This window comes from Leptodactylus fuscus, chromosome 9 (genome assembly GCF_031893055.1).
Source record: "Leptodactylus fuscus isolate aLepFus1 chromosome 9, aLepFus1.hap2, whole genome shotgun sequence".
Taxonomy (NCBI): domain Eukaryota; kingdom Metazoa; phylum Chordata; class Amphibia; order Anura; family Leptodactylidae; genus Leptodactylus; species Leptodactylus fuscus.
Window position 1 is genome coordinate 25,382,381 of NC_134273.1, and position 17,330 is coordinate 25,399,710.

The following is a 17,330-nucleotide window of genomic DNA, read 5'->3' on the forward strand; positions in this document are numbered from 1 at the left end:
TATTGAGATTGCAGCTTCCATCTGGCCCATATGCCAAGGAGCCCCACAGATTACCCTAACCATACTAAGGTGGATTAAACTCCTTAGCACCCATAACCATCACTATCAAGAATTCACTGTAGGGATGAGGTAGGGGGCCCCGGACAAAAGATTGCATCGGGGTCCTCAAGACTCTAGTTACACCACTGGCTACATGGTGACTACAGTTGCACAGTAGTCACGCAACAAATATTACAATGTATCTCTACGATGTCACTTTGCAACATCACGACACTGTGATGTGACAGTTATAGAACATCCAAATCTGTTGCATGTTGGTGGCATGCAACATTTTTACTATAGACATCAATAGAAGTCACATATGAGTCTCAGGTAACGTCTTTGACTTGACTTGTGTTTTACAGCTCTAAGAAAATGGACTTGCAGTTCTAAAAAACATTTCCGTGCCAGTTTCTGTCGCATGCCACATGTCGCCGTGTAGCCCTAACCTAACTGCACCTTTCTAGGAAAATGCGTGAGCGTCGCTATGTCCCAGCAGGGGTATAGCACTGGATACCAGTTTGTTTACTTCAGCTCCAAAAGTGGTAGGGGGTGAGTGTCGATCCCCTCTAAGCTGGCACTCATATAGCGCCTGTTGATAGTGGGAGGGGGTATATATGACACATTTATTTCCAGCCTGCCCGCTACGGTTTGCTGAACAGGTGGCCTCCTGGGCATTGCCAATGTTTTTGTTTACACGTTTGTTTACTAAGTCTCCTCACAAGGATTTCGCCAGCCTCGCTCGTAACGTGAGAGCAGATTTCCTTCCCCTCGATCGTTCTTCTACGTACGACCAGCAACATCTTGAGTAATAATAAATGTAAGATGTAGAAGAGAACAGCTTCCCCTCTGCAGCCCAGGCACGATTCCTTGCACAATCTTCAGTGAATAGATAGATGTTTCTCTCCTCTGGTTTTTCAGCTTCCGCATTTTGCTCTCAGGGTCTGTTCCTTGTCGCTCACCTCCCCTCCCTGACTTGTTTTTTTCAGAGCTGGGGAGATCCTTAAGATGATGTAGGCTGCACCTTCCGTAAGCATGGCCAATGGCACAATGCCATGAGGGAGGTGCAAGCATGGCATGTAGAGAACATGTTTGCAAGTAGCCAATCCCCGGCCAAGGGGCTGGCACTGTACTACTCAATATATGTACAGGGAGCACTGCCTTACCTCAAACCTGAGAATGGGAGCTTTTAACTAACACCCAGCAACCCAACTAGCAACACCCACCGCACTGGGGACTATCCGCATCCTCATCTCCATCTTCCTCTAATCCAGGTAAACTGACCCCAGCAGGGATGTACTTGTAGTCCTTCATATATCTGACCACGTCTGTGCATTTTATTGTATATTTCTACTATATTATAGATTGTTTGTAACATTTAGACCTTTCTGTAACATTCACATTGACCATTTGCTTTGTTTCCTACAATGGCATGGCTAGATGTAGCAGAGCTGAATGTGTTGGTTAACTATTTTGGACTAAATCTTTTGGATTGAGATGGGAACGGTTTACCTGCGCTCCGAGGATGCGATATCGCGCTGTATTGTATTGTATATTTATTGTGGGGCTTACAATAATAGCACCAACATATTCCGATGCGCTCTCACCTGTTTACCTGTATTGCTTGTGGAATATTATCCAGTATTTCGGTTCTTGGGGTGACAGGTGATATCTGATAATTCACTATTATCCTAATATCAGCGGAGTGTGACAAACCTGCTAAAAAAATTAATAGTCGTTTCCCTTGTGGGTGACGATATGAAAGTCACAGGGTTAAATCTTAATGTAATATTTTATAGCAGATGGTAGACAAATACAGTCCTATTGCATTAGAAGACGTGTATAGTGTTTAACCCTGAATCTGCCAGGCTGTACCAAATCAGTTACATTGTATTCCAAGTGTATCTGTTCTGTACATTGTTCTTTCCCTGCTTTGATGTATATATGTGATATTTCCTTGATATTCTATGTATTATGTTGGTTACATAGTAGCATAGGTCACCATAATAGTAAATCTTGCTCCCCATTATACAATAGCCAGCGTCATTGTATGTCTGTCTGTACATTGTTGTCGTGTGTTTCTTATTCTATGTTGATTATAGGTTTAGAACCCCAGACCTTCTATTATATAGCTGGATTTGCCTTCCTATATTGCTTTTCTGTATCTTTGCACCTATGCCTTGTTGTATGCTGGTGTTACTATGGAGTGTACGTCCCTATGGAAGGGTTCAGCGCTCCATGCCTCATTCATTTCTGGTGTTTGCCAGTGGTGGGGGTAGCCATTTTGAGCGTGTTTTCTTACTTAGATTTGCAATTCAAAACAATGTTCAGTGAATTCCGGGATTTTCGGTTTCTGCTCTTGGCTTTTCTTCAGCTTCTGCTGTTTTTAATGTAAAGACGCTCTGATTTTTTTAACCGTTTAAGGGGCATATTCCTACATACAGGGACCATTGTTACTAGGGGGGGTGTAGGATGATCATTAGTAGGAGGATGTACTGTAGGATCTCCATTGGTTGACCATACAAAGTATTGTTAAGAACCTCCAAAAATTGGGGCTATAGATGTTATTTCATCTGGTCAGTTTATAGATGTTTTGCCATAGAGGATTCACTTCTGGATAACCAGAATTTATGTTATTTTTGGACATTTATACATTATAAATACTATATTTACCTATAAATCAATAGCAAGTAACGCAGAGCAGTCACCTCTCCCTCCATGTTATAGCATATTACACATTATAGGAAATCCCTTACAAGATATTCATTCTGGATTATTCCTCCTTATTACTATGTTATGCTGTTCCTCAGTTATTCCTCCTAGAAATTTAATAACTGTCAATTGGATGTTATCATTCCCTTTTTTAAAGGGGTTGTCCCTATATCATGTAAGACCTGTTTCGCATGTATTTTCAGTCCATGAAATACTGACCATATCTTAGCTATATTTCCAGAACACAGACTGACAGCATTATGGTCATCTATGAGGCGGTGAGTCCCGTAGGATTACTGCCCCATTCATGTTCAGTACAGGACACTAGTCTGCCAGTGATGCAGTGACTATGATGCTGGGAGTCCAGGTCCCTGGGCAGGGTTCAGTTCAGGAAATAGAGACGACAGAGAGTCCATATTTCAGGGGCTGGGGTCCATATTTCAAGGGCTGGGGTCCATATTTCAAGGGCTGAGGTCCATATTTCAGGGGCTAGGGTCCATATTTCAGGGGCTGAGGTCCATATTTCAGGGGCTGGGGTCCATGTTTCAGGGGCTGGGTCCATATGTCAGGGACTGGTGTCCACATTTCAAGGGCTGATGTCCATATTTCAGGGGCTGGGGTCCATATTTCAAGGGCTGGGGTCCATATTTCAAGGGCTGAGGTCCATATTTCAAGGGCTGGGGTCCATATTTCAGGGGCTAGAGTCCATATTTCAAGGGCTGGGGTCCATATTTCAAGGGCTGAGGTCCATATTTAGGGGCTAGGGTCCATATTTCAGGGGCTGAGGTCCATGTTTCAGGGGCTGGGTCCATATGTCAGGGACTAGTGTCCACATTTCAAGGGCTGATGTCCATATTTCAGGGGCTGGGGTCCATATTTCAAGGGCTGGGGTCCATATTTCAAGGGCTGGGGTCCATATTTCAGGGGCTAGAGTCCATATTTCAGGGGCTGGGGTCCATATTTCAGGGGCTAGAGTCCATATTTCAGGGGCAGGGGTCCATATTTCAGAGCCTGTGTAGCCTTTGTGCAGTAGTGGATTATAATATTGCCTTTTTATGTTGCCTCTGTCTTTAATTTTAGTAGTGACCTGCAGGGTAATAGAATTTTATATGCACCTGTAAATACAAGCACAACTGCAACTATTCTTCCAATAAGCTAGGGGGCAGCATTATAGTGTTGGCGGTTCGTGCCTACTCTGGTAGAGCGAGGAGTCTGCCGCTCTTTCACAGTGACGCCCCCTCCTGTACCCAAAAACTGCCTTCAGCTATTCTCATCTGATCCTTGGGTTTAGTGCAATACCTGGAACATGTTGTATGCATTGCATGTACAATGTATAAACCCAACCCATTACTGGGAATTGGAAACAGGACTGACTACGTGGACAGCGTCAAACCATGCAGGGACAAACCCCCAATGTGTAACACCCAGTTTATAAATTTCTAGGAGGAATAACAGAGGAACAGCACAATAGAGGGTTGTAACAAAAGTGATATCCGGAATTGTCATTTCATGAGGAATACAAGTATCTAGTAAAGCCAGACATGTCAGGAGCGATGACGGATCTGCTTTAAAGGAACGGAGTATAATAATATGACCTGACTATCACTGTCCTGTAAAGAAGTGCATGCGCGTCTAAACCCTATATACTCATCATATACTCTGTGTATAATAGTCTATTGAAGATTACAATCAGGCCTTAAGGGTTTCCTTATACAGTACTGTTCTCGGTACTTGCAGACAGTTTTTGAAGGAGCTCGGCACAGAGGTTGTTCCCACCATCTTGAAGAACTAAGCACAGATCTCCTGTGGATGTAGACTTGCTCCAATCTGTCTGTCTCTTCATGTAATCCAAGACAGACTGGATGATGTTGGGATCAGGGCTCTGTGGGGGCCGGATCATCACTTACAAATACCAATGAGACCTCGATTTCTCTTTTGTCCATTCACTTCATATTGTTATTGGACAAAACTAAACTGTTAACCCTTCTATGTCTGAAAGCATTCTTACTTTCCAGTATTTTTCCATACCTACCTAGAACTTTTGCACAGCACTGTATCACAAACATTGCCTATGATAAGACGCACTGCCAATATGTGTCGCATCTCATTTTTGGGGAACCTTTGTGATTTAAATACCAATGTCACTTGCAATAACCATCTGGTGATGGCTGAATTTGCTTTGCCTACGTTGCCTATGGGATTTAAGGCCGCTTCACATAGTTATGGAACAGGCCTTAGTGTTTGGATTGGGATCAGCGATGGAAAACTACAGCGCTGAGCAGTAATTCATTCCACATTGCTTGCGATTTCCTCGTGAATCTCTGTGAATAGCCTTGCATTGTTCCTAGAGAGCCGGCATTGGGATACTGAACCTCGTCTTAACCGTTTGTGTTCTTTTCCCCTTTAGCACAACATCTTGCTGCAGCCATGTCCACTTCAGCCAGTGCACAGCTAAGCAAAGCGGTAAAGGAGAGGTATATGGACCTACCTCAAGGAGAAAGGGTCCAGGCTATGTACATATGGATTGATGGGACAGGAGAAGGCCTGCGCTGCAAAACACGGACCCTTGAATCTGAACCCAAATCTGTTGAAGGTGCGCAATAGTGTATCATTTATAACAAAACAAGGACATAAATATATACCGCCATTTAATGCTCAAATATAACATTAATATTCAGAGGGGTCCTTGACCACCTCCATTGTCTTTGCATCATGCATTGATTCTGGTGCAGTTGGAATTTTTTCTCTAGTCCTCACCGTTCCTGAGCAATTAGTGTTGTTAGTTTCAGTACCTAATATTCTAATTAGGCTCTCTACTGTCAGGTGGGCAGTCTTTAGCTGGACGAGATAGTCTGGGATCGCCCATTTGACAGTAGAGAGCCTACTTATTGGGTGGCGAAATTAACAACCCTGATTGCTCAGGTATGGCGGGGGCTAGAGAAAAAATTCCAACTGCATTGGATTCAGTGTGGCGGCGTCTATTTGAGAGCTGGAACTGGTGGAGGTGGTGAAAGGACCTCTTTAAACACAATTGGAAATGTATAACTAGATAGTTTTTGCTCAACATAAACCAATTTCACATAAAATCAGACAACCATGGACTTATAAATGGTGAGGAAGAAAGTCATAACCTATGTCATGTCTCTCCTACAGACCTACCAGAGTGGAATTTCGATGGCTCTAGCACATATCAGTCAGAAGGATCAAACAGTGATATGTATCTGATACCAGTGGCCATGTTCAGAGACCCCTTCCGAAAAGACCCCAACAAGCTTGTATTCTGCGAAGTGCTGAAATACAACAGAATGACAGCAGGTAAGAAAGCAAAAAAGCTTGCAAGTCAATGTAATATCACATTGTGTAGCTGCTATTTATATAATGACACTTTACAATTGGAAATAGACTTGGCCGCCATTGTAAAAATTCCACAAGCTCCACAAGCAGCCAAATGGTTAACCTGTCCGTATAACTCAAGACTGGGGCATATTAAAGGGGTTGTCCTGGAATATAATAAGGGTCTGGTTTTCCTTAATAGAAATAGTGCCACTGTTAGATGTTGGTTGTGTCTGGTATTGCAGTTGAGCTTTGTTAAGTTGAATGTATTCGTTTCCTTACTTGTATAGCGCCATCATATTCTGCAGCACATAATAGATATTATCAGTCACCGTCCCATATAGGGCTCATAATCTATATTCCCTATATGTCTTTGGAATCCGGTATACCCGGGGAAACTCATGCAAACACGGGGAGAACATACAAACTCCTTGCAGATGTTGGATTCGAACCCAGGACTCCAGTGCTGCATTATGGTCATAGACAGGCTTATAGTGACCTACGCTCATCATAAATATACAGGACCTAGTGACAAATGTAGCTCTACAGCCTCGGTATTATTAGCCGTATTTGGACAGCTGCCCGGACAGATTGCCGCCTGTGTCACTAACCCAGTAGATGAACGTTGTCCTCAAACTACTCAACAGATGGACAATGCAGACTGGCCAGCTGTAAGGCTATAGAAATGAGTGCAGAGCGCGTGGTTAGCAGGAATCTGGAATTATTATATTTAATATCAGTTCTATGGAGATTGAAGCGGCTGAATATTAGCGCTAAATCTTGAGAGTGACTTATAAGAACTTTAATGTCTTTAAGATGGGTCAACACTGCCGGGCTGAAATTCATTTAGTAAGTTCAGGAATGTGTGTAAATGAAGAGTTTCTGCTGCTCAGGCCTTTTTTTCTTAGAAAAAAAATTTGCAATCAATATTTTCCTGGAAAAGAAGCCAAGATTGACATGTAAACTGCTTGAAGCAGAAGGCAGGCCTGCACGACGCGGCGAGAATCTCCCTCAGGGCAGAGTGACTTTAATAAGGGAGCACTGAGTTAATAAGGTCACATAAGTTGACTTTACATAAGTAAAACATAGCTATATAGGCAAAGCATAGGCATGTAAGATCAACGCAATGGGGCAATTTATTATACTGACGGTAACTCATGTCACTTTGGCTTGTAGAAACAAATCTACGACACACTTGTAAACAGATCATGGATATGGTCACCAATGAACACCCCTGGTTTGGAATGGAACAAGAATATACATTGCTTGGAATGGATGGACACCCATTTGGCTGGCCCTCCAATGGCTTTCCAGGACCTCAGGGTATGTCCAAATAGATGTGGTCTTCTTATCGTAGAGTGTTTGGGTTATATATAATATATATATCTGTTGCCAATTTCCATATGTAATGTGACATGTGTTGTGTATCCAGAAAAAGGCATTCATCTTTGTAGTTAGTTAGAATGTTACTAATTTTCAACACTGTAAACCATTCATCTGAATATACAGGCACACCGAGGATGAGTAAAAATGGAGTGGTAGTGGAACATGTAGTTCAAAAATTATGAGACTGATGGGCATAGACTGATGGGTGTATCCAGAAAAAGGCATTCATCTTTGTAGTTAGTTAGAATGTTACTAATTTTCAACACTGAAAACCATTCATCTGAATATACAGGCACACCGAGGATGAGTATAAATGGAGTGGTAGTGGAACATGTAGTTCAAAAACTGAGACTGATGGGCATAGACATTGAATGGGGCAGGCCTCCTCTTCCTCACTGCGCTTGTGCAATGTGGGCAGGGTACTCATGACCCCTATTAGTGGGGGTCCCAGTGGTAGGGCCCTCAGTCTATAAAATATTCCCTTCATAGTTATGTATTATTGTAATCATACACATTATTACACATGTCCACTGTGTATGGATAAAGAAGCTATAACATTAGTATCATTGACTATTCCTGACTATTCCCACCTACGTGACATTATATAACATCGGGGTCATCTACTGCCCTGTATTTTACCATGTCGGTTAATGAGATTTGTTTCCCCTTAGGTCCTTATTACTGTGGCGTAGGAGCAGATAAAGCATATGGCCGGGATATTGTAGAAGCTCATTATCGTGCATGTCTATATGCCGGTGTGAAAATTGCAGGAACAAATGCAGAAGTCATGCCAGCTCAGGTGAGACCATCCAGAAATGGAAGCAATGGGTGAAAACATGTTTACCAGATGAAACTGGGTCACCATATGAATAGCGATTTCCAGGATGTCTTGTGTTCTGGTTGGATGTCTAATCATGGCCAGATGTTCTATGATGATAGCCCCTTATTATGTCGTCTTTTCCCTATCTCAGTTCCCTAAAGCGTTTTCAAACATCCTCCTTACAAACAACTGTGATAATTTTCTACGCTCCTAAGGTATTTTGAAGATGTTGTGTTTCTGCAAAGTAAAATATGTTGTCCTTGTTTTATGCAGTGGGAATTCCAGGTGGGTCCTTGTGAAGGGATTGACATGGGAGATCATCTATGGATTGCCCGCTTTATCCTGCACAGAGTATGTGAAGATTTTGGAATTGTGGTTTCATTTGACCCTAAACCCATTACTGGAAACTGGAACGGAGCTGGATGTCACACAAACTTCAGCACGAAACGCATGCGAGACGAAGGAGGGCTCAAGTAAGTAAACGCAGAATTTAACAAGATCTAAATTTTCTTCCACCTTCGGGACTGACACCTATCAAGAGAATAAAATTCTTGGACGGCCTGATTCGTGGCCATCACACTCTCCATGTACTTCAATGGATGGGTGGCTCTACCCATCATAGACGTCAATGAAGTGACAGTACACCAGTACACCACTCAAGTGATGGAGAATGTGGTGGCTTGGAATCAGCTAATCCATTCTCGTGATAAGTGATGGTCCCCTTTAAATGATGTTGAAAGGCTCAATGTCTTGTTTTACAGTCAACTAACATTTCAATCTTCCTTTTTCCAGGTACATAGAAGAAGCCATTGAGCGCCTTTCTAAGCGTCATCCATATCACATTCAAAGCTATGACCCCAAGGGGGGATCAGACAATGCACGTCGTTTAACAGGTTTCCATGAAACCTCCAGCATCCATGAGTTTTCTGCTGGAGTGGCAAACCGGGGAGCAAGTATCCGCATTCCCCGCCAAGTGGGACAAGAGAAGAAAGGCTACTTTGAGGATCGACGTCCATCGGCCAACTGTGATCCTTTTGCTGTGACAGAAGCCTTGATTCGGACCTGCGTGCTGAACGAAACTGGAGATGAAGCTGTTCAGTACAAGAACTAGAGAGACGCGGCAGGCAGCCATAGCTACTACTTTGACTATGTTGACTTTCTTCCCCAGTTCTGTGGTTCCCATCACTCCTAGGCCTAAATCCTGTGTATCTCCATGACTTATAGTCACCAGACTGGGGCATTGCTAGTAATGAGTAGAACACACAGGTTTCTCATTATTTCAGATTAGTCTGGTTCTATTCTGTACAATTTTTCAATTTTATTGTATCTGTTAAAAAAAAAAAAAAAATTAATCGGGAATAGCAGAGTATCCAAAAATATTGGAATAAGTAGTGAACTCTCTACTAGCCCTATAAAGTTTATATCACAAGGTACAAACAGGACTGGTCAACAAGTCACCAACCTTTCCCTCCAGTGGGTTGGCACCAAGTATAAATTGCTGGTATTGGTACGACTAGCGCTAGACGGAAAGGTCAATCCGTCATAATTGTGGGGGCTGTGCCCCCAAATCACCCTTTATTTGAAATGTACTGTAGGTCAAAAAGTAATATCATTTAACCTCTAAAGGGGTACAAAGAGATATAGAAGGGTCTATGGGGAAGTAGCAATCTGTCCTCTGCCTCGCTGCTTTCCGAGATAACCACTAATATAAGATACATGCGGGGATCCTCCATCCACCCCTAAACTTATACCAGGTACTCATTCATTTGACATGTTCTTAGCTCACCCTGCTAGCTAGTTGTAATTCTTGGAGCAGGCTGCTGTGAGATCAGTCAAGTGAGCCAGGGGTCACTTAATGTGCCAGGGCATCCATGGATGTCCTCGATCACACTAATGTTGTCTTTTTGGGTCCATATTTGTAGTATTTTTCTATTTAAGTGTACATGAAGTCTACATTGAGGTATGGAAGACGGGATGGTAATATCTATCAAGGTGTTTTCAAAAATAAAAAAAAGAGTTTAAAAAAAAAATAATGTAAAAAAAAAAAAATCAAGGTGCAAGTTGGTGCTAAACAAAAAGTGTGGGAGTGGTACCGATACATACGATATCGACATGCATAAGATATCGAATACAAGAAGAGGGGTGAAGGTGCGCAGACCTTGATAGATCAGAGGATTGACGCCAAGTAAACGACCTTGGTAACTTTTTGAAAATGGAGACTGTTACGAGGACATTTAAGACTTTCTTGTCCCATTACATTGGAAACAGGAGACCCGCGTCAACTTGTGATGTTTACAATTGTGTTCCGTGCATCTCGTCATTTGATATCCTCATCCTGTTTCTCTTTTATAATGGAGATAACTTGACGGTCTGTGAAATATGTAGGTCATTTTGAGCTTGTACAAAAACTGATTGTGTTTGCTGTATTAATATACACTTCCAAGGGTCCATTGACACGGAGGAAAATGGTGAGGAATTTGGTGTGGAATTTCAGCGCTGAAAAAAAACCCCTCCCATTGAAGTCAATAGAAGGCCTAATTTTCAGCGCTGAAATTCCACACCGAATTCCTCCCCATTTTCCTCCGTGTCAATGGACCCTAAAGGTTTTGGTTCGATAAGAGCTGGGCTAATATTTAATCTTTGCTCTTAGGTTACATGTACTACACCACTACCTAACACGCACTGAAAGGTTCTACCAGCAAATAAAAAAATTTCAGTGCTACGCAAAAAAAAACAAAAAAAAAAAAAAAGAGAGAGAAATTTATTTTCCCATGAAATTTGTATGATTTATACGCGCACGTGCGAAGGAAACCAATTCCTCCATTTCTGTGGATGAGTCTCGGGTATTAATGGCAGGTTAGGATTTACTGCTTCTGACTGGCATATCATTCTGACATAGTCTGGTTTTTAAAATAGATTTTGGTTTTCTTTTTATAATAAAAAAAACTAAATCTGGATCTTTGGCTTCTGTCTGTTCATTTCCTTTTTGGGAGGAGTGTCGGCGGAAAATGACCTATTTTGTTATGTTAAACGTGTTTTTAAAGGGATCGTCCAGGACGATGAGCTCCATTTCCTTTTCTTAGGGAAGTGACATCACGTCCATTGGTCACATGGTCATGCAGTAACTAAATCCCTGAGCTGCAATACCAAGCACAGCCACTATACACTGTAAGGTGCTGTGCATGATAAGAAGAGGACACAGTAATCAATAGCATAGTATTGAAATGCCCCTTTAAGAATTTTTTGGTGGTTCCTTTGGAAACTTTCCATATCAATATTTAAAAAAAAAAATCCTAAAATGCTTCCATTTTAATTCTGGACCCCAAGGCTAGGAAATTGTGTGGATTCCTATCGCCGCCTGGATTCGTGTACACACATATATATATAGGGACCACCAGAAATAGCTGAGAAAGCATTTGGCTATCTTAGGTGGTCGCCATGAATGAATGGAGATGTGTGTTCTGCAACTAGGCACTCTGGTCGGAACTGGGATGGGATATACTACCAACAGCAAGTTATCCCAAATCCTTTGACTAGGGGTACTTGTTCTAACTGGAATACCCCTTTAAGCACCTAATTTATAACCAAGTGTAAGCCTCATCATAGATAAGGACATTAATGCTGACATTATAAGTGTAAATGGTTTCTGGGAGTTACTGTCACATTTTCCAGTTCACATTTGGCCAGACTGTCAAGCTTCACTTGAATCAGCACTTCCGAATACACAGTGATGTCATCCTAAAAAAAACATACATGGAGTATCATGACTCAAGAGATACTGAACAGCAGGAGGTGTGGCCATGGAAATCAAAGGTGTGGTTATGCAAATAGGCAACCTCTGGGCATCATGCAGTGGATCAGTGTATGCTATAAACAATTTATTAGCTAGTGAAAGTATAGGCCTAGAAAAAAAACTATATTTTTATCTATTGAACCCAGCCCTGGGCAAATACTCTGCTTTTGGCTCCATGCACATGGCCTTGTGCTCTATAATCATCAGAATGGATTGGAAGCTGCAATAGAGATAAATGCTTCTCAGAATGCACTTCTGATGTCACCCAACTATACTATGCTATAAATTCGGCCACACATTGGACACAGACTTGGTCGTGGGGTCTAACAATGATACAACACTACTCTGCAGCTTCTTGTGCTCTGCCAATGACTAATGAGAAGGAATGTCTTATATGGAACATCCACACTTGACGCCAGGTAATGTGGCTGTCAAAACCCCACAGGACAGTCCCAGATGCAAGTCATCTCCATGTGCTGCTGTTATCAGTGAAAGCCTCTTCTAAATAATGAATGTCACCGTCAAGTAGAGGGAATGTTGCAGAAGGTGTGTGGGATGCATCAGGCCGCAAAATCACGGCCGCAAAATAGCGCGGTGCATATGATCCCCGCTCCCATTGCAATCAATGGGAGCGTGTATGGCCCGCAAAAGCTCCCGCGGCGTAGACGTGCCACATCATGCGGCACGTTACACCGTGTGAACCCTCCCTAAAGGTGCGTTCACTTTAGCATTGTTTTGGTCCATTCTTCTGTTCCATTGTATGACCAGAAGTCCTGTTGCTAATCCTTAGCAACCATTGAATAAGAACAAGAAAATGATAGACACAAGAAATCTTAAGGGAAACCATTGACTATACTGGGTCAGATATCTGTTTTTTCTCCATGAGCAAGAAGATTTCAGACAAACTCTGCGTAGTACGGAATAATCAAAGACAGCGATTCTCTACTATAAGAACAGTGAGATACAGTATTCTCTCTCACGAGATGTGTTTCTTGAAAAATACAACATTAAAGGGGCCACACGGTGGCTCAGTGGTTAGCACTGCAGCCTTGCAGCGCTGAAGTCCTGGTGTTCAAATCCTGCCAAGGGCAAAAAACCATCTGCAAGGAGTTTGTATGTTCTCCCCGTGTTTGCATGTATTTCCATCCCATATTCCAAAGACATACTGATAGGAAAAAATGTACATTGTGAGCTCCATGTGGGGCTCACAATCTACATTTAAAAAAAAAAAAAACAACATTAGAAGTTACAGAAAACCAGATTTCTGGATATGGGGCATTGATCTGCAGCTTTATTGGCATTGATATTTGGAGTTGAGAATCATTTTCCCCCTTAATATGGGCTAATATGGCATCCACATCATAGGCGCTTTTACCTTCCTTAGATCAACACTAAGTTCAACTTGATAGACCTGTTTTTTTAGGCTTATGAACTATGTTACTACGTACAGTGAAGGTGCTGGCGATATACATTGTGCATTGTCTCTAGAATCATCCAAAAGAGGTAATGCTTAAAGTAACACTCCACCAAAAACTATTCCCTGCCCCATTAGAAAGGTACAGGATGTAAGTTGTAGTGAAGGTAATCTTGTTTCTGGTGGCTGTATTTGCAAATGATCCCTTCTGGTCCTTAGCTATGTCATGTGACCAGCAATCAGAGTCTCCAAATGACACAGCATCTGAAAGTGGACAATCCCTTTAATTCGAGTTATTGCTGCTAAACGGGGTTCTATAGAGTATTGATTTACGGAGTTACTTACATTTTAATACATGGCTTCTCCATTCTACCTTCATTTTTGCCTGTATAGATTCCGTTCTCGAGTTGATCGTATACATTAAACATTTATGTAACATTGAATTATTTTCGGGATTTACCCCTTTAAAGCAAAGTTCCACTACAGAATTACGTAATGTTGTTTTGTTCCTTTTTTGTGCTTTTCAATTTAATTCTGTTCTGGGAAGACCTATTAAATGTAACCAGATGACTGCTGTGGATTTGTAATCAGGAACTTCCCTGAATCCTATAAAACAAGGCGGACAAACAGTATGAGCTCTGTTCATTACGTGACCGAGTTGTGAAATGAAGTCTGGTGGAGAGAGAAGTTGTGATGTGGAATGACAGAACTCCCACCGCTCCCTATGTTATATAGTGAGCCCACCCACAGCAACTCGGGAAATCGTTTGCTTAGAATCCCGTGTTACTCAAGATTTACTCATTATAAAGAACTTGACTTGGAGAAAGAAATCTTTATACTAAGTCATCTGGATGCCTTTAAATATTAACTCCTTAAGGGTGAGGTTACATCCATTTACAATCCCAGCAAAGTGAATGAGATTTTATTTTATCTCATCCACACACTGCGAAAACAAAAAAGTATCACCGCTGAGCCCAATCTCTTGAATGGGACTGAACTGCAAACGGGCCGTGTAACCAATAAACATGGCATTACAAGCCCCCACAGACCTTCTATTGAACTACAGGAAGGTCATCTATTAAAAAGTCCTGAATAATCCCTTTAAGTATGTCGACCATTTTAGACTTCCAGCCTTTACCAATATATAACTAGCCTTGCCAGGTACCAGCGGTATTCTGTACATAGTAGTCATTGGAGCCTGTCTTATTCTGCTCAATGATTGTGACTAGCCCATAGAAGCCTATGGGACAAGGAAAACACACGGATGTCACACGGATGTAATCATAATTGCAAAAGAGCTATTTAGCTACCCACAGGGGTTTTGCAGACATACGGCACTTTTGGTGGTTTTTGCAGAGCACAAATTATATATGGCCATGAGCATGAGGCCTTAATGCCCTCCCTAAGTGCCATCCACATACCCCCATAGTATAAGCTACAGCTCCCTATCACTATGTAAAATACTCATCTTCTCCAGACTCCTTTCTCCAAGTCATCTTTTCCAAGTTGACTGGGGTCTCCCCCACACAGTACTGGCCTGATACATCATAATGATACCTTGGCACCTGTACAGGCCCCACAGAGTATATCCCCTCCTTTATTGGTCCGAACATTGTATACTGCCCCCTTTACTAAATCCCACACAGTATAATGCCCCCTTTACTATACTGCCCTTTTACAGGTTCATACACAGTATAATATTCCCTTTTCTGGACACTATACAATAATTGTCCCCTTTATTGGCTCCTGCATACTATAGTATCCCCTTTACTCATCCCCAATCAGTATACAACACTCTATGCTGGCCTAAATATAGGTTCTGGGGATAATAGCACTCCTTAAGGGGAGAGCACCTTTTTAGGGTATAGAGACTTACAAAGCCATTTTCACTCCACTGGGGGATTATGGGAAATAAGCAACTCTGTTTTCCAGGATGTAAATAGGAAAACGATGCCTCTGCTTGCTGCCCTCTAGGGGCATCCCCCTTTAAACATCATGCATGACTTTTTCAACAAGCCTATTGCTATGATGCGAGGTTTAGCGCTGTCCACAGCTGGGACTCTGTTCCTTTTGCAATAGATCTACTGGTTTGGCTACACCTCGCATCATAGCAATAGGCTTGTTGAAAAAGTTGTGCATGATATTTAAGGGGGCTGTCCCTAGAGGGCAGCAAGCAGGGGCCTTAATATAGTAACTGCTGTCTTTATTGGCCCCCACACAATATACCGGCCCGCACATGGTACATTGGGCTGCTAGCTACTGGACTACTTCAGCAAGTAACCGCTGATGTTTCTTTACACACCCCTGCTCCTATCCGGGGCCCCTCCAGTTCAGCTCTAGCTGCATATTATATACCAGACGTTGCATCTTGACATTGTTCCGCTTTGGGATATAATATGCAGCATGAGGCTGGAGTCAATGCAGAGGGGATCCTGGATAGGAGCAGGGATGTGAAGGTGAATATCAGCGGTTACCTGAAGTAATCCAGTAAGTAACGTCCTATTAAAAAAATAAAAGAAAAAAAGTGGGTGACCCAGGCCCCCCAGATGTTGTGAGCCTCGCAGCAGCCATTATGGCTACTAAAGTGGCACTTCCACTGCCGGAGCAGTATGGGACAGTTATTCCCAGTTCTGGCACAGGTGTTCATCGGGGCTTCCGGGGACCTGGTTATATATTAGTATATATTTGGTGCAGGGAAGGCATTACTAACCCCTTTAACCATACCGGCTATAGACATTCTGGTGCCACAGATTGTTCTTGTAGCAGACGGCACAGTTACTGGTGATGTCACCAAAAACGACAAATGGATTGATAATTGTCTTTCTATTTCTTGCGTTTCCTCTTTACACCTAGAAGTTCAGGACATGTTACCAAAGGTGAATGTGCTATTCTATGTGATGTTTCCTCCGTGGGTGGCGGGCATGGCCGAGTCCAGCCTGTCCTAGATCATTGTGCAGCTGTTTATGGCTGGTGATTATGAGGTTAATAGCATATAGCCGGGGGCTTATCTTTATCTGGGGGATAGGATATAAGTGCTTAATGAATTAAATGGAAACTTTGTTCCTATCATACAGATTCCTATGTTATCCTCTAATCAGATGGAAAGAGTCTCGGCATAGCCCACTGGAAAGATCCATGTAACTAGGTAGATATGACAGACAGAGGGGATATTCGTAGATCTCTACTGTATCTCTTGTAGGGGATTAGGCCGGGTTCACACGGAGTTACGTGCCGCGAGATTTGGCACGTAGACGCCGCGTGACCCTTTGCGTGCCGTACACGCTCCCATTCATTTCAATGGGAGCGGGGAGCTTATGCGCCGCGCTAGTTTGCGGCCGTGCATTTATTCACGGCCGCAAACTAGCGCGGCGCATACGCTCCCCGCTCCCATTGAAATGAATGGGAGCGTGTACGGCACGCAAAGGGTCACGCGGCGTCTACGTGCCAAATCTCGCGGCACGTAACTCCGTGTGAACCCGGCCTAATAGTAACCATTGTTTCACTTTCTTCCATATATCTACAGTACTTTACAAGTAGTGATAAGAAACCTTGTGATATATCTTGAGAAAAATGCCTCTTTCTCCACCTTTCAGATCTCTTTCCTTCAATGCTGTGGAGTTCATAGGTTAAAGTGCTGACCCTATTTTTCACAGTCCAACTCTGACCCCAGATCCAATTCCAACTCCAACTCCTTTATAATTGAATGACAGCCATGGTCCGAGGGAAGCAGTAAACGTTTTTACTGACTCCAACTCCGCCCAAAACTGGCTCTGACTCCAATTCCATGATTCAGTCCTGCTTTCCTTGCCGGCCACATCGTGCACTGATAATTC

The 17,330-nt window shown here is 42.6% G+C and overlaps 2 protein-coding genes across 3 annotated transcripts in view; both read left to right on the forward strand.

The window, feature by feature from the left end:
- Positions 1-17,330, forward strand: part of LOC142218930 (regulator of G-protein signaling 8-like) — a 404,296-nt gene that overhangs the window by 122,475 nt on the left and 264,491 nt on the right. The gene's annotated exons all lie outside the window — the stretch shown is intronic.
- Positions 1,167-11,247, forward strand: GLUL (glutamate-ammonia ligase). Of its 2 annotated transcripts, XR_012717440.1 has the most exons (8): positions 1,167-1,313; positions 5,159-5,344; positions 5,905-6,066; positions 7,261-7,407; positions 8,142-8,269; positions 8,564-8,763; positions 9,083-10,735; positions 10,894-11,247. XR_012717440.1 is itself a non-coding variant. In XM_075286435.1 (7 exons), exons 2-7 carry the CDS (start codon positions 5,179-5,181, stop codon positions 9,399-9,401), a joined length of 1,122 nt encoding a protein of 373 aa, XP_075142536.1. In that variant the 5' UTR covers positions 1,167-1,313; positions 5,159-5,178; the 3' UTR covers positions 9,402-11,247. The 2 variants fall into 2 exon arrangements, 1 of the variants encoding a protein (XP_075142536.1); XM_075286435.1 differs by having other exon boundaries at positions 9,083-11,247.

What these genes read in the sequence shown, in the direction of transcription:
- GLUL (XM_075286435.1), top strand. Translation starts at nt 5,179, where the DNA reads ATGTCCACTTCAGCCAGTGCACAGCTAAGCAAAGCGGTAAAGGAGAGG. An exon ending in TGAACCCAAATCTGTTGAAG is followed by an intron (nt 5,345 to 5,904) that starts GTGCGCAATAGT and finishes TCTCTCCTACAG; the next exon opens with ACCTACCAGAGTGGAATTTC. An exon ending in CAGAAGTCATGCCAGCTCAG is followed by an intron (nt 8,270 to 8,563) that starts GTGAGACCATCC and finishes TGTTTTATGCAG; the next exon opens with TGGGAATTCCAGGTGGGTCC.